Source organism: Mus musculus, chromosome 5 (genome assembly GCF_000001635.26).
Source record: "Mus musculus strain C57BL/6J chromosome 5, GRCm38.p6 C57BL/6J".
Lineage (NCBI taxonomy): Eukaryota > Metazoa > Chordata > Mammalia > Rodentia > Muridae > Mus > Mus musculus.
In genome coordinates, this window is record NC_000071.6 from 29,568,640 (window position 1) to 29,583,677 (window position 15,038).

The 15,038-nt window shown below is 42.0% G+C and overlaps 1 protein-coding gene across 1 annotated transcript in view; it reads left to right on the forward strand.

The window, feature by feature from the left end:
• The first annotated feature begins 602 nt into the window (after positions 1 to 602).
• Positions 603 to 15,038, forward strand: part of Ube3c (ubiquitin protein ligase E3C) — a 106,836-nt gene continuing 92,400 nt past the window's right edge. The window contains exon 1 of the mRNA NM_133907.3: positions 603 to 941. Coding sequence (NP_598668.1) covers positions 876 to 941 — 66 coding nt within the window. The 5' untranslated portion in view covers positions 603 to 875. The remainder of the gene's footprint in view (positions 942 to 15,038) is intronic.

Genomic DNA, 15,038 nt, shown 5'->3' on the forward strand with positions numbered 1-15,038 from the left:
TGTAATAGCACGTTTTTATACATGTACATACATATATTAAACATGCATAAGTGTATAGATATATGATAGGGTATATTTGTGCATTATGTATTTATGATGCATTTATACATTTGGCATGCATTTATATATATATATATGAATATGTGAATATATATATGAATATAACTTTCATTTGTTGGTGTGCATTTGTGTATTTGTATGGTGTGTGTTCACGAATACCTTTGTTCGTATAACATATATTATTCGTCTCTGTCTGTCATGGTGTAGAGTCTCTGCATTAGTAACCTGTTCCCCCACATCTAGCTGGAGGGTGAAAGCGGCCTCTTATGCAGGGCTTCCGGTCTCCAGCAGTGCGCGCGACCCGGTCGGCGTCAATGGGCGGCGGGCGGCGGAAATCGTCTGGTGGCATGACGCACGCGCGGAAGGATGTTGCACCCGCGGAGCCGCGCACGCAGGCAAGTCCAAGGGCTGCCGGGAGGAGCACCGTATTATCGATGGCGGCCCTGGCGTCGGTGCCCGCGCTCGCGGGGGCTGCCGGGAGGAGCGCCGCGCCGTCGATGACCGCGCACGTTCACGGGACCGCGCGCGCAGTGCGGGCGGTCACCATCTTGGTACCTACGGCAGCGCGGTGCAGGCGCGAGTCGGGGCGTCCCTCGCTTGACGGTGGCGCGCTGTGGATAAATAAGCAGCGGGGACAGGCCGGCCTCCAGCGTCGCCGCGCTCGCGCCCGCGTGCAGGGCGGAGAGCGCTGAGCCTCGGGGGGGGCGGCGCGGGACAGCGAGGCCGCGACCCTGCCGGGCCCCGCCCAGCCCGCCGGGCCCGCCCCCGGCCGCTCCGCTGCCTGCCGGGCCGCGCAGATGGGATAAGCGGCGAAGATGTTCAGCTTCGAAGGCGACTTCAAGACAAGGCCCAAAGTGTCTCTCGGTGGCGCGAGCAGGAAGGTGAGGCGGTGCGGCCCGAGGTGTTAACCGAACCCGGGTCTGACAGCACCCAGGCGGCGCTGCTCCGCTGTAAGGTGTGGAGCGAGCTCCAGCCGGGTGCGGCTGCGGTGCAGTCCTGACAGGTTTGTGAGGAGGCTCCAGAGGAGCGCTGTCGAGCCGCGGACTGAGCGGCTGGGTCATTCATTGCGACCTCGCGGCCGCCTGCCCAAGGGCCGCAGTTTTGACCTGGAAGCACGTGCACTGGCAGTCTGGCTGGGGGCGTTACACAGTTAGCTGTCCAGCAGGGCGAGGCAGGTGCCCCCGCCCCCATTCCGCCCTTTAAGAACTCTTTACAAGCTATAAACTTGACATACCCGCTCCTCACAAAGCTTGGAGTGAGTGCCTTGCCCTCAAGAACAGCTTAGGGAAGAGTCCCTCGTGCCTGTGAAGTGGGAGGGGGCAGGTAGGACAAGGTCTTTGTAATCTGCATCGCGCTTTAGCTTGCCCCACTCGGAGCAATACAGAGTTTTGCCTGCCTGAGGCCTGAGGCCCCGGTCGCTTTTGGACCTTTGCTTGGTGATGGTTTTGACACTGGTCGGCTTTTTGGGGCTGTCTGAAGGATGAAGGCAATCGGCCGTGATGCTCTAGGCCGAGCCCGGAATCCAGACAGGATCCCTAGAGTTGTTAAAAGGATTTTTTTTTCCCATTAGGCGAAATTTTAAAGCTTTATTTTAAAAATTTATACATATGAGTGTTTGCCTGCATGTATGTAATGTGCACCACAGGCTTGCTTAGTTCCCGCAGAGGTCAGAAGAGGGCTTCCGATCTCCTGGAACTGGAGTTAAGGACACTTGTGAGTTGACATGTGGGTAGTAGGAAGAAAACCCAGACCCTCAGTAAAAGCAATAAGTGACCTTAACTGCTTAGCCATCTCCCTAGCCCTTTAATGTAAAATTTTTTGTCTTTTTTTTTCCCCCAAATTATTGTACGTTTGAGAGCAGTGTTGCTGAGCCTTTGCTCCAGCTTCATTTTATAAAGGATTTTTATCTGGACACACATTTGTAAATGGTCACTCCTGAAAACGAATGTCCCATCCTACCCATAATTGTTCTTCACCAAGCAAACTGCTTTTCTGACCAGTTTCTACAGGTCACTTTTAACGTTGAGCTTCGTGCAAACGAGGTCAGATGAAGCTTGGTCAGCCTCTGTGCCTTGCTTCTTGAGCTAGGTGCTTTCTTTGATAGATTCTTCCATCCCACTGTGTCCCTGTTAGTTCAGGACCTGAAAAAACCATAATTAACCCATCCTGGTTTTCATGGGTGCTTTGGTGGATGTTGCTTACACTGTGTTCTGCTGGTGCACACTGCCCGTTACTTCCCGAGTTGATGTGCCCACTACCCTACAGCCAGCAGTCTGAGGGCACCACTGACTCAGATCCTGGCCAGTAAGTGATATTAAGAGTCTTTGGAATTAATGGCCATTCTAGTATACTTCATTCATGTCTTAAATTATAATTTGAAATCTTTCCCTTCTTCAGCTTAGTGGAAAATTGATCTTTTCCTTTTTCAAAGTTAATGAATATTTTTATGTTTATTATCTTTAAGAACTATATGCTGGAAAAGTCCAAGACTTGATGAGTTTATTGGGGAGTTTGTTGGGGAGATAAGATTTAAACCTTGAAAAGTTATGGTGTACTAATGACTGGTTTTTTTGTTTGTTTATTTCAATTGTTTTTGTACTTCTTTCAGGCTAATACAGAAACACAGAATTGGTTGACATGCTCTAGAAAGGTGGGAAGTAGTAGGATGGGTTTGAAGGGACAATGTAGAAAGTTTGAAGTAGGTGTGTGGTGGGTTCCAGTGCTTCAGTTCTACCATTATCTACATGTATATTGTTTGAGACAGGACCTTATACTGGAATCCGACTGGCCTCAGACTCACTGTGTAGCCCACTCTGGCCTCAGATTTATGTACAGTCCTTCTGCCTCTGCCTTCCAAGTGCAGGAATCACAGACAGGAATGCAGCAACAGGCCCAGCTCTGGGTCAGTGCTTCTGAAATCAGGATACATCCTCATGGCACAGTTTATTTGGTAGCTTTGTGTGTGTATAGAAGACTATCTTAGTAGTCAGTTTGATTGCAAGTACAAAAATCCATTGAAACGAAGTGCAGAAAAGCAAATAAACAAAAAGCCTGTGAGAGGCATGATGATATTTCATAAAATGTGCAAGTCAAAAACTGTCCAGTTTCTATGCTACCGGTACCAAGGTAGTTTAGGTCAGCTATTCTCTTTGAGTTGCATTCTTGACTTTGTCTCTGTATATAGGTCCTGTCCATTTATTTTATTCTAGCCAAGCAGTGCCCATATATGGTTTCCTAGTTGAGTGCCTTGATCTCCAAGGCAATCTTCTGGAGAGGAAATCTTGGCTGGATCATGGTTTCCACCTGTGAGCTGAGTCTCAACCTCTGAGGGGTGAGTTGAGGAAATCTTCAGTACAGATTATTCCAGGTGTGTGCTTAAGCTAGGAGAAGACAGAGGAACAGAATGCCAAGGTTCCTGTGGGGTTCAGACATGTGTGGAACCTGAGAAATCTGAGTAGACATGGAGGTATGAGGGATGTCAGTGAACCAGTTGGCTTAGTTGCTGATTCAAGTTTGGGACAAGAAGTATCCCAAGTATACCTTGGAGACCTAAGAAGACTGATGTCTGGGAAATGAGTTTATAGGAGGAAGAAGTGAGCCAGAAGTGTTGAATGCTGAATGCCTCCAGATAACACCATAATTTAGACTTGAGACTGGAAGACAGGTGACTAGTGAGTGTGCCCCTTAGGGTAACAGGAGCTGTAGTCAAGACTGCAGTTAGGCAAGGAATGGAGGGGGCTGTACAATGCCTCTCTTAAAAGACCAAAAGATTGAATGGATGTCAAGGAGAAAGAATTTGAAGTCTAAAGAAGGTTTGGGTGATAGGACAACTTGACCAAGTTTTATAGAATGGGGCAAAGAAAGATGAGGGGAGGCAAGGAGTAAAAATATAGGGAAGAACCTGGAAAAACCAGGTGTATACAGTTGAGAACTACTTTCACATTGAAAGTGAGAGTGTGTGTGGATGTAGAAAAGTTGTAGGTAGGAGGAATGACTTTAACACTACCTTTGCAGGTTTCCATAGCTATGGTAGTTGAATTATAGTCATTTCAATGTTTGCTCTTGCTTTAGCCTCCAGAGCAGGCTACAGATAGTGGAGTAGGTGGTAGAGGCCCTATGTGTTGAATTTGTTCCCATGTAACATTGTCAGCTGAAGTCCACAGTGCTCTGCATCTTAAGATTCTGACAAGTGATTACTATAATGACCTAACCCTAACCCAACATCATACAGAATAGTTCTCATTGCCTTTAAACCCCATTTCTCAGCCTAGCCACTGCTCTCCCTCTGCCTACCTTTGGTAATCCTGTCTACATAGAGTTCGCTTTCCCCAAAATGTCAGTGTTGGAATCCTAAAACACAGACTTTCAGAACAACTTCTTTCACTTTTATATGCATTTTAAAGTTCCTCCATATCTTTCCATACCTTGCTAGCTATTTTATTTCAATTTTTTAAATAATACTTACCTTATGTGCATGTGCATTTGTGTGGGCACATGAGTGCCAGAGCATACCTATGGACATCTGTGGAAGTCAGTTCTATCTCTCTTCTGTGTGGTTCCAGTGATCGAACTCAGGATGTCAGGTTTGGCTGTAAGTACCTTTACCTGCTGAGCCATTCCACTAGCCTGCATCTTATTTTGTATTAATAGTATGCTGCATATATTAAGAGTAGTTTAAGGTTTATAGAAAAATGAGTAGGAACAAAGTTCTCAAATACCTCTTCTATTTACTACAGTCTTCGGTTTCTGTTATTGATGTTAAAAAAACATTTTCTGTGGTTTGACTTTTATAAATTATCTTTTTTTTTTTCCTTAAATACAAGCTCTCCCTAGGTAGCCCAAGCTGGTCTAAAACTTGCAGCAACTTTCCTGTGTTAAGCTTCTCATGAGTCATCACACCTAGACCTGCAAATTGATATTTTAGACTTAGCAGTTGGCTTATGTTTTGTAGCTTGATAACACTTCTCCCATTTAATAATATTTCATGATATATACCAGTTTGTCTTATTCAGCTGTATTGAAAGACTCATGAGTACTTCCAAATTTAGGGCAATTATGAATAAAACCACTATAAACACTTGTGTGTATGTAAGTTTTGAATTTGGGTAAATACTAATGAGTACTCTTTATTCTTAATATTCTTTTGCAGTGTTGGGTGGGGACTGAACCCAGAGTGTTGTACATGGTAGACTGTTTGTACCTCTAGCTCCTGAGTTTTTGAAGCAGGTTTTTGACATATACTCAGGCTGCCTTTGAACTCCAGATTGTTCTGTGCTGGAATTAGATACAAATACTAGGATCGTAAGTGCATTAAATGTGCACCACCACACTGGCTGCCATATGTACATTTTTGATCAGGTGTCTAAGTTGTTTGATTTCTTACTGTTCTTTATTTCCATTTTGTGTGTGCTGTAGATACAAGTCTGCTTTCATATATGTCATTTGTAAATATTCAGTCTTGACTCTTCATACTTTTAACGACATCTATCACAGAGCAGAAAATTTTACTCTTTATGAAGTCCAATTTATCTTTGTTTTCATGGTTTATATGTTTCTAATATTGACCCGTCCAGCAGGTCCAGTTATTCGAGGGTCTCGAGGGGACCTTCTCCTAAGAACCAAATAGGGGGAGAGAAAAGATGGACACCAAGTGCAAGGAACGACACATAAACAGTCTGATTAGCATCAAGGTGTCACTGTATTAGCAAGGCTCTAGGCTTAAATGCGTAAGCAAAAAGGGGAAGTACTTCTCAGCAGGAAGGACGGGGCAATGGAAAAAGAGGAAGTACTTCTCAGCAGGAGGGATGGGGCAGTGGAAATTTTTCTTTTGGCAACTACTCGTGGAAGCAGGAACTTGGTGGTATCCGGGTACATCTTGAGGTCAGGACATCCGGCGCTGACTTAGGGCTGGAACAATCTGTGGTTGTTCTCAAAGCAGTGCATCGGTGGCCCGCTTTTGACCCCCTTTTCTTCTGGGGGTTGGGGGGAGAGGCCCAATTCAGAGACCAGGACAATAGTGTTGTCTTAATAGCTCCCAACATAATATGTATAAAATTTCTTCACCAAAGTTAGTATCACCCAGTTTGTCTTTTGTCTTATTTTTTAGTAGTATTGATGAGCTTGTATTTTAAAGTCTTTAATCAATTTTAAAGTTTCAAGAAAGATAAACATCACTCTTGTACAAATTTATGGAGCACAGTGCCATTTTAACACATGCAGTATATGGAGCATTGCCATTCTTTTAGTGGCTGGCTGGCTGGCTGGCTGGCTTTTTAAAAAATGCTATTGAGGATCAAACTCAAGGCCTCATAAATGTGCCAGGCAAGTGCTCTAACACTCTGTTATATTCCCAACCATCTTCCTAATTTTTGAAAAAAAAAAAAGTATTCATTCATTCATTTTGACTTTTCAAGACAGGGTTTCTCTGTGTAAGAACTCTGGCTGTCCTGGAACTCATTTTGTACACTAGGCTGTCTTCAAATTCAGATGTGCCTGTCTGCCTCCTGTAGGCTGGCTGGGATTAAAGGCAAGCACCACCAGCACCCTCCCCCGATCCTTTTTAAAGATTGATTTATTTATCTTATGTGAGTACACTGCAGCTGTCTTCAGACAGACCAGAAGAGGGCACGGATACTGTTACAGATGATTGTGAACCACCATATGATTGCTAGGAATTGAAACTCAGGGCCTCTGGAAGAGTAGTCAGTGCTCTTAACCTCTGAGCCATTTTTCAGCTCCTCTTTTATTTTTAAAAATAAAGTTTTCATGCTTCATTGTGAAATGGCACATGATTGAGGATCAAAAGCAATTTCTGGATGTCAGTTCTATCCTTTTGTCCCGTGGATTTCAGGGATGGAACTCAGGTTATGAGGTAGCAGGCACTCTTCGTACCTGAGACTTCACACTGCTCTTCATGATTTTCTTATATTTGGAGTCTGTGAGCACTAATCATCATGAAGTCTATAAAAGGTTATAGTGTATTGTGACCACTCATATACTTTGATGCACTAGGAATTGTTCTGTTGTCTGTCTTCCTCTTTCCTTACCATCCTCTCTCCTTCCCAGCCTGTACTAGTTATAATTACTCGTTTACATTCAGATTTACTTTTTAAAAATTGAAATACTTGTTGGACGGGAGAGATTGCTCAGAGGGTAAAGAAAGCACTTGTTCTTGCAGCAGACCAGGTTCAATTCCCAACCCCCACCTGGCAGCTTGCAGCCATCTGTAATTTGACACCTTCTGTGGGTACTAGGCATGCACATGGTACATATGCATTCATCGAAACAAAATACCTAGACACATAAATACACCTAAATTTACTTACTTTTTTTTTTTTAAGATTTATTTATTTATTATATGTAAGTTCACTGTAGCTGTCCTCAGATACTCCAGAAGAGGGCATCAGATTTTGTTACGGATGATTGTGAGCCACCATGTGGTTGCTGGGATTTGAACTCGGGACCTTCGGAAGAGCAGTTGGTGCTCTTAGTCACTGAGCCATCTCGCCAGCCCTACTTACTTCTTTTATTGTCTGTGTGTGTTCACCTGAGTGTGTATGTGTATGTGTGTGTGTGTGTGTGTGTGTGTGTATGTATATGTATATATATATATATGTACACATATATGCACTATAAGCTTGCAGAAAGTCAGAAGAGGGATCAGACCTCCTCTCCCCACAACTGAAGTTAAAGATGGTTGTGGGCCTCATGTAGGTGCTGGGAATGGAACCCAGGACCTCTCCAAGAGCAGTCAGTACTCATACCTGCTGAGCTACCTCTCTAGCCTCTGCCCTGAACTTTTTTTTTTCTTTTTTAAAGCATTCATATGTGTGAGAGAACTTAACCATATTTGTCTATCTATGTTTGTCTTATTTCATTTAACATGTCTTCCAGTTCTAACCATTTTTGTTATAGATAGGATTTCATTCTTTTTAATTGAATAACATTCCTTGTGTATGTGTACATTTCTTTTATCTGTTCACCTGGGATAGGCATCTAGATTGATTTCCTTCCAGGCCTTTGTGAATAATGATGCAATAAGAGGACTTGTAGACATTTTTAACATGCTGTTTTCATTTCCTTTTGCAAAATATGATAGGTGGTAGTGTGTATGTGGTAAATCTGTATGTAATTTTTGAGGAACCCCTAAACTGATATATATAAATGGTCATACTAGTTAACATACCCACCGATAGTGTATAAGACCTTTTTCTTGTCTTCTCATTAGCATTTATTTAGTCTTTTGACAGTAGTTTTGTAACTAGAGAGAGTGTGTTTGTTCATGGATTTCTAGATTTGATTTCTTTATTTTTCTTTATTTTTAATATATATATATATATTAGAATTTTCCTTCCATGTATGTTTGTTCACCATGTACGTACCTGCTGCTTATGGAGGTCCCAAGATAGTGTCAGATACATTGAGACTGGAGTTACTGGTGTTTGTAAGCTGCCAGTTGGGCTCTTCAAAACTGATTTATATTTCTTTTTTGGCTAATAATTGATAGTGAACAGTTGTAAGTTTTTCTTTTCTTTTCCTCATTCTTTCTTTTTTGTTTTCAAGACAGTTTCTTTGGGTTTGTTTGTTTGTTTGTTTTTCGAGACAGGGTTTCTCTATGTAGCCCTGGCTGTCTTGGAACTCACTCTGTAGACTAGGCTGGCCTTGAACTCAGAAATCTGCCTGCCTCTGCCTCCCAAATGCAGGGATTAAAGGCATGTCACCACTGCCGGGCTTACAGCAATATCTTTGTACTGGCTAGTTTTGTATGTCAAATTGATACAAGCTGGAGTTATCACAAAGAAAGGGTCCTCCCTTGAGGAAATGCCTTCATGAGATCCAGCTGTAAGACATTTTCTCAATTAGTGATCAAGGGTGGGAGGGCCCCTTGTGGGTGGTACCATCCCTGGGCTGGTAGTCTTGGATTCTATAAGAAAGCAAACTGAGCAAGCCAGGGGAAGCAAGCCCTCCATGGCCTCTGCATCAGCTCCTGCTTCCTGACCTGCTTGAGTTCCAGTCCTGACTTCCTTTGGTGATGAACAGCAATGTGGAAGTGTAAGCTGAATAGATCCTTTCCTCCCCAACTTGCTTCTTGGTCATGCTTCTTGGTGCAGGAATAGAAACCCTGACTAAGACAATCTTAAATAAAATATTTCCATTCTAGAGGAAGGGTCAATAAGGCAAGAGAAATAAGCAACTCACAACTCCCAGGAAGTTTATTTATTTTATGTATGAGTACACTATAGCTGTCTTCAGACACACCAGAAAAGGGTGTCGGATCCCATTACAGATGGTTGTGAGCCACCATGTGGTTGCTCGGAATTGAACTTTTGACCTCTGAAAGAACAGTCAGTGCTCTTAACCACCAAGCCATTTTTCCAGCCCAAGGTCCCTGTCTTAGTTAGGGTTTTACTGCTGTGTACAGACACCATGACCAATACAAAATACAAGTCTTGTAAAGGACATTTAATTGGGGCTGGCTTATATGTTCAGAGGTTCAGTCTATTATCAAGGCGGGAGCAGGCAGACATGGTGTAGGCGGAGCTGAGAGTTCTATATCTTCATCTGAAGGCTGCTAGCAGAATACTGACTTCCAGGCAGCTAGCATGAGGGGTCTTAAAGCTCACACCCACAGTGACACACCTACTCCAACAAGTCCACACCCACTGATAGTGCCAGTCCCTGGGCCAAACATATACAAATCATCACAGTCCCTTGCTCCTCAGGGTTATATAAAAATTAAAGGGACTTTCCAATTTGTTGAGTGGCCTACATGTCCTGCAGAGAGCTCCAGAGATGCCACTTTTGTGAAGGTCCATGATGGATGAGGTTTTTGGTGATGCATCTGTCTTTGAGCTGTCCATGTTTCTATAAGCAATCTAGTAAACTATTTGGTTCATCAAGTTAGATGTTGGTAGAATTGGGGTTTTTTTGTTTTGTTTTGTTGTGTTGGTCTCTTGTTGGTATCAGTCTTCAGTGAATAGACATTTGCTCAGCTTCTCCAGGAAAAGTCATACAACAGTGTGCATGGTGTCTCTCTCTGTGGTGTGTGTGTGTATACCACAGTGAATGTGTGGAAATCAGAGGATACCTACTTTAGTTTGAGACAGTCTCTTTTGTTTCAGCTGCTTTGCTGTATATTCCAGCCCCCTTGTTTAGTTTTTACATAATCCTGTTCGTCCACTATTTTTCCTTAAGATTTTAAAAAATGTGTTTTCCTGTATGTATACATGTACTGCATGTGTGCTTTGTGCCTGTGGAGGTTAGAAAGGGGCTTCAGATCCTATGGTGTTGGAGTTATGGATGTCTATGAATCAATAAGGTGCTGAAAACCAAACCTGGGCCCTCTTAGAGAACAAGTGCTCTTACTTGCTGAGTCATCTTTGCAGCCCTACTATCCTATTTTGTAAGGACTATTTTTGTATTTTTAATTTTAATTTATTATATGTATCTTTTGCCTGCATGTATGTTTATGCATCACATGCATGCTTAGAACCTGCAGAGCCAGAAGAGGGCATTGGATCTCCTGGCATTGGGGGAGCCTCAGGGGATTTCCTTTGGAAGGTGCTGGTTTCTGTTTCCTTGTATATTGCATTAGATACCTGTTACCCTCAGTTGTCCCTTCTGCAGGATGTTCTCTCCTATTGACTCTTCTGTGAAGCAGACAGTGTTCTGTAGAGGAAACAATCAAGGGTAATTAAACTAAGCCATGATGATTGAGCTCTGATCTGTTCTCAGTCAAATGTGGGGCAGTGCTGTTCAGCCTTCTTGCTTCAAGTACTTCTGTACCTGTAGTACAGTAAAGAAAGGGGGATTTGGCTCTAATTTGTTTGAATATGGTTTCCTTATGATGTAGCTTTAAGCTTTAATTTTTAATAATTATATTATTTTTTTTTTTAATTTTATGTGCATTGGTGTTTCATGTGCCTGTGAGGGTGTCTGGAGTTAAGTGTTAGCTGCCATGTGGGTGCTGTAGGTACTGGAAATTAAACCCAGGTCTACTGGAAGGGCAACTGGTGCTCTTAACTGCTGAGCCATCTCTCTAGTCCTAAATTAGTTTGTTTAGTCATGATAGTAAGCTCTAGTGTTCTGGTAAATAGCTTGGTGCCTATGTTACCTGTGTCTTCTGGAACTGTTTACTATAAAGAATGAAACTATCAAAAGTACCCTGGGAACTGTGGCTTAGTTGTGTACCGTTTGTTTTTGAGAAAAGTCTCATTGTATACCCCGACTGATCTGGAACTCCATATATATCAGGCCCACCTCTGTCTCACAAGTGCTGGACCTAAAGACATGAATTGTCATGACATGAAGTCATAATATTTACATTTTATTTTGTGTGACTGGATGTTTTGCCTGTGTATGTCTGGTACTAAGAAGAGAACGTTCGATCCCCTGAAACTGGAGATGTATTATTGTGAGATAACTGGGTGGGTGCTGAGAACTGAACCAGATTACCCTTGAAGAGTAGCCAGTGCTCTTTACCACTGAGCCTTTTCTCTAGTCCCTGAAATTATAATTGTTGATAATGAGGATTATTGATACTATCATGAACCTTCCTTGTTTTAAACATATTTCCAGGCCTAGGGAGATAGCTCAAGTAGGGGTCAGTGAAGTGCACAAGTGTGAAAACATTAGTTTGGATCCCTAGAATACACGTAAAAATTGGGTATGGTAGTGGGTGTATGTGCAGAGAACATGGAACTGTAAAGTGCTCACCAGTTGGGGTGTCAACACAAGATTTGTTTTCTGAATTGAATATGTTGCATTTATTCACACAAACACTCCTTAATAATATCATGCTAATATAAAAGTTAAACAGGCAGAGATGCTGCTGCAGGGTCCCCTGGAGAATCTTCTCTGGTGAGGATGCTTCAGAAACTTGGAAGCTTATCCAACTTCCTCCATAAAGTACTTTTAGTTGTAGAGAGCTGGGAAGGTGGCACCGGTGGAGGTCCCAGGAGGTCTTTGTAAGTATAAACCAACAATTAGCTCTGTTGGACAGGCCTGTGTGGGCCCAGCCACAGAGCCAGAAGTTCAATGGTCACTGAGGCCCGGACTGCTCACAAAGTCTCCAGTTCTCTTGCTGATGGGTATCAATACACATGCTAGCAAAGCTGTGTCTCAAGAGTATGGCTAGAGACCATTACCAAGTCACACAAAAAGGTATTTAAGTTATTTGTTCCTTGTAGCATGCCTGTAACTAACTGTCTTAGGGTTTTACTGCTCTGAACAGACACCATGACCAAGGCAACTTTTGTAAGGACATTTAAATGGGGCTGGCTTACAGGTTTAGAGCAATCCATTATCATCAAGGCAGGATCATGGCAGTGTCCAGGCAGGCATGGTGCCGGAGGAGCTGAACGTTCTACATCTTCATCTGAAGGACTTCTAGGAGAAAACTGGCACCCAATTGGTTAGGAGGAGGGTCTTAAAGCCCAGGCCCACAGTGATACACTTCCTCCAACAAGGCCATACCTCCAAATAGTGCTACTCCCTGGCCAAGCATATTCAAACTACCACACTAACCCTAGTAATGCTAACAGAAAGGACAGGTGAATCCACAGGACTAGTTGACTTAGCCCGACCATCAAAGTAGGGAGCTCTGTGTTCAGTGAGAGCCTGTCTCAGAAAAAAAAATGTAGATACCCAAAATTGACCTGGCCCACCATAAGTGCATGCACCGGAGAGCACACTTGCATGCATTCTCACAAATATATCCTATACACATTTCTAGTGTTTGTTAATGGTCTTCAAAGTGTGAGGTTGTGCATGTTGTGGTATTCATGTGGAATAAAGAGGACATCTTGGAAGTAGAAATAAAGCTAATAAATTCAAGAGAGTAGTGAAAGTATGATAGTGCATGACAGTACTTGAGAGATAGAGGCAAGAGTATCTCTGAATTTAAAATAATAAATAATTACCAGATGGTGGTGGCAGCATGCACTTTTAATCCCAGCCCTTGGGAGGTAGAGGAAGGCGGATGAGTTGAGGTCAGCCTTGTATACAGGGTTACATAGAGAACCCTTGACTCAAAAATAAAAATAAGTCCAATAAAAGATTTAAAAGCAAGAAAATAACTAGTTTACATGGGCAATAAATCAAACAGTGGAAAATAAACAAAATTGTCCACTTTTCTTTTCACTCTGTCCTTTCCTTCCCTCCCAGATTTTATTTCTCTTTTTCAGACTTGGCTTCTGGACTTTCCACAGCCTCCCACGGCTGTCCTCTGTGTGTATCATGTAGGTGCCTACATTCCTCTCCTTGTTGAAAGCAGTCTAATGCTCCTTAATCCCAGTACCTGTCTTTTTCCCTTAATAATCCAGCTGGGAGAAGGGTAAGGCAGGCAGATCCACTGCATTGTTGAGTGACTCTGGGACTGGCTTTAGTACCGTGTTCTCTCTCACTGCTGATAGTTTAAATGGCTGTTAAAGTTGCTTTCAAGATTGAGTGGTTTAGGTTCTTTTGTTTGTTTTTTGAGACAGGTCTCACTGAGAAGTCCTGGCTAATCTGAAACTTGATTGTCTCTATACCCAGATTGTTTTAGCCACCCTCCTATCAACTGCTTTCCAAATGATGACATTAGAGATGTGCACCACCATACCGGGCAGTATTTTCCCCCTCTCTTATTCAAATAACACTTAAAAGAATATTCTTGTGACTATCATTACCATCTATAGATTAAATTCCTGAAAATGAAACTTCTAAGTGCAAGTTTTGGATTGAGTAAGTGTTTCTAAGTTATCTCTGAGGAAGTTATGTCAGTGTATGAAAGATCTTGTTCTTCTACGTGCCCTACACATTGCATTAGTTAACATTATATATATCCCAAATACACGTTAGAAATAAATTCAGCATCACAAAGAAAGAGACCACCATTCTTACTGAAGTGTCTGGATGAAGTAAACACGTTACTTGGACCAAGAGGATGTGCTCTGTAAGAGCAAATACACACCAAGATGGGACATGGATTTGGTTTTTATACTAAGGAAATTTGCAACTTTATTTTCCCAGTTGGCTAGAGTCTACCTCACAATCTTATTCAATTGTCTGAATAATCTGAAAGAATTGGTGCATAGGAAATGGAGGAAGTAGGGAAGGAATCAAATTCCTAGAATCGAGCACTGGGTCTTTGAGTAAACAGGGTTTTACTGGATGGGGAAGATTCAAATATTTCCAAGTCTTATAAGGTAGAGGAGACAAAAAGATCTTAATTCCTTGTCCTACGCACAAGTTTTATAGTATTAGAAAAGACTCATATTTGATATTTCTTTCACATATAGAAATAAGAAATCCTTATTTATAATTTTTCACTTTTTTTTTTCTTAACTGGAATTGAACTTCTTGTGATTAGAAGATATATTTTCTGTGAGGTACATATACTTTTGCTGATTTTTCTCTTTGGTTGTTGCTTTTCATATTATTACTGAATGCTATAACAGGTCATTTTTGTGCTGTTTCAAATATTTGTTCCCACTTTGTGATTTGTCTTGGATATTGGCTATGATGGTTTGCTTTGTAAAAAATTTGAATTTTGTGATCAAATTTACATGTCTAAGCTAAGCTTTGCAGCTGTTTTAGAGAATGTCATCCTTGATGTTGAGATTTAATTAAATTAAATTTATTTTTGAGATTTTAACAAAAACTCAGTAAGTGTGGTTCAGTGATGCAGCTACAGGATGGAGCTGCAAAACTCATGTTATTTTGCAGATTCTGATCCGAATTCCTGTCTGCCTTGTAGGCTGGTTCATTTTCAGCCTCATGGTAAAACTGCACTTTTACTAGTATGAGTCACATTGGAAATTAAAGTCATGCCTGTGCTTTTTATTCCTGTTAACTACTGAACCTGATAACCAGTTAGATACTAAAGGAAAATTTATAAAATCTGAAGGTGAAAATGGTTATATAAACAAAGGTATTGATAATGAGTAGAATAGTTGGTATATCTCTATCACATTTCTGACTCTTTGGAAACATCTTTT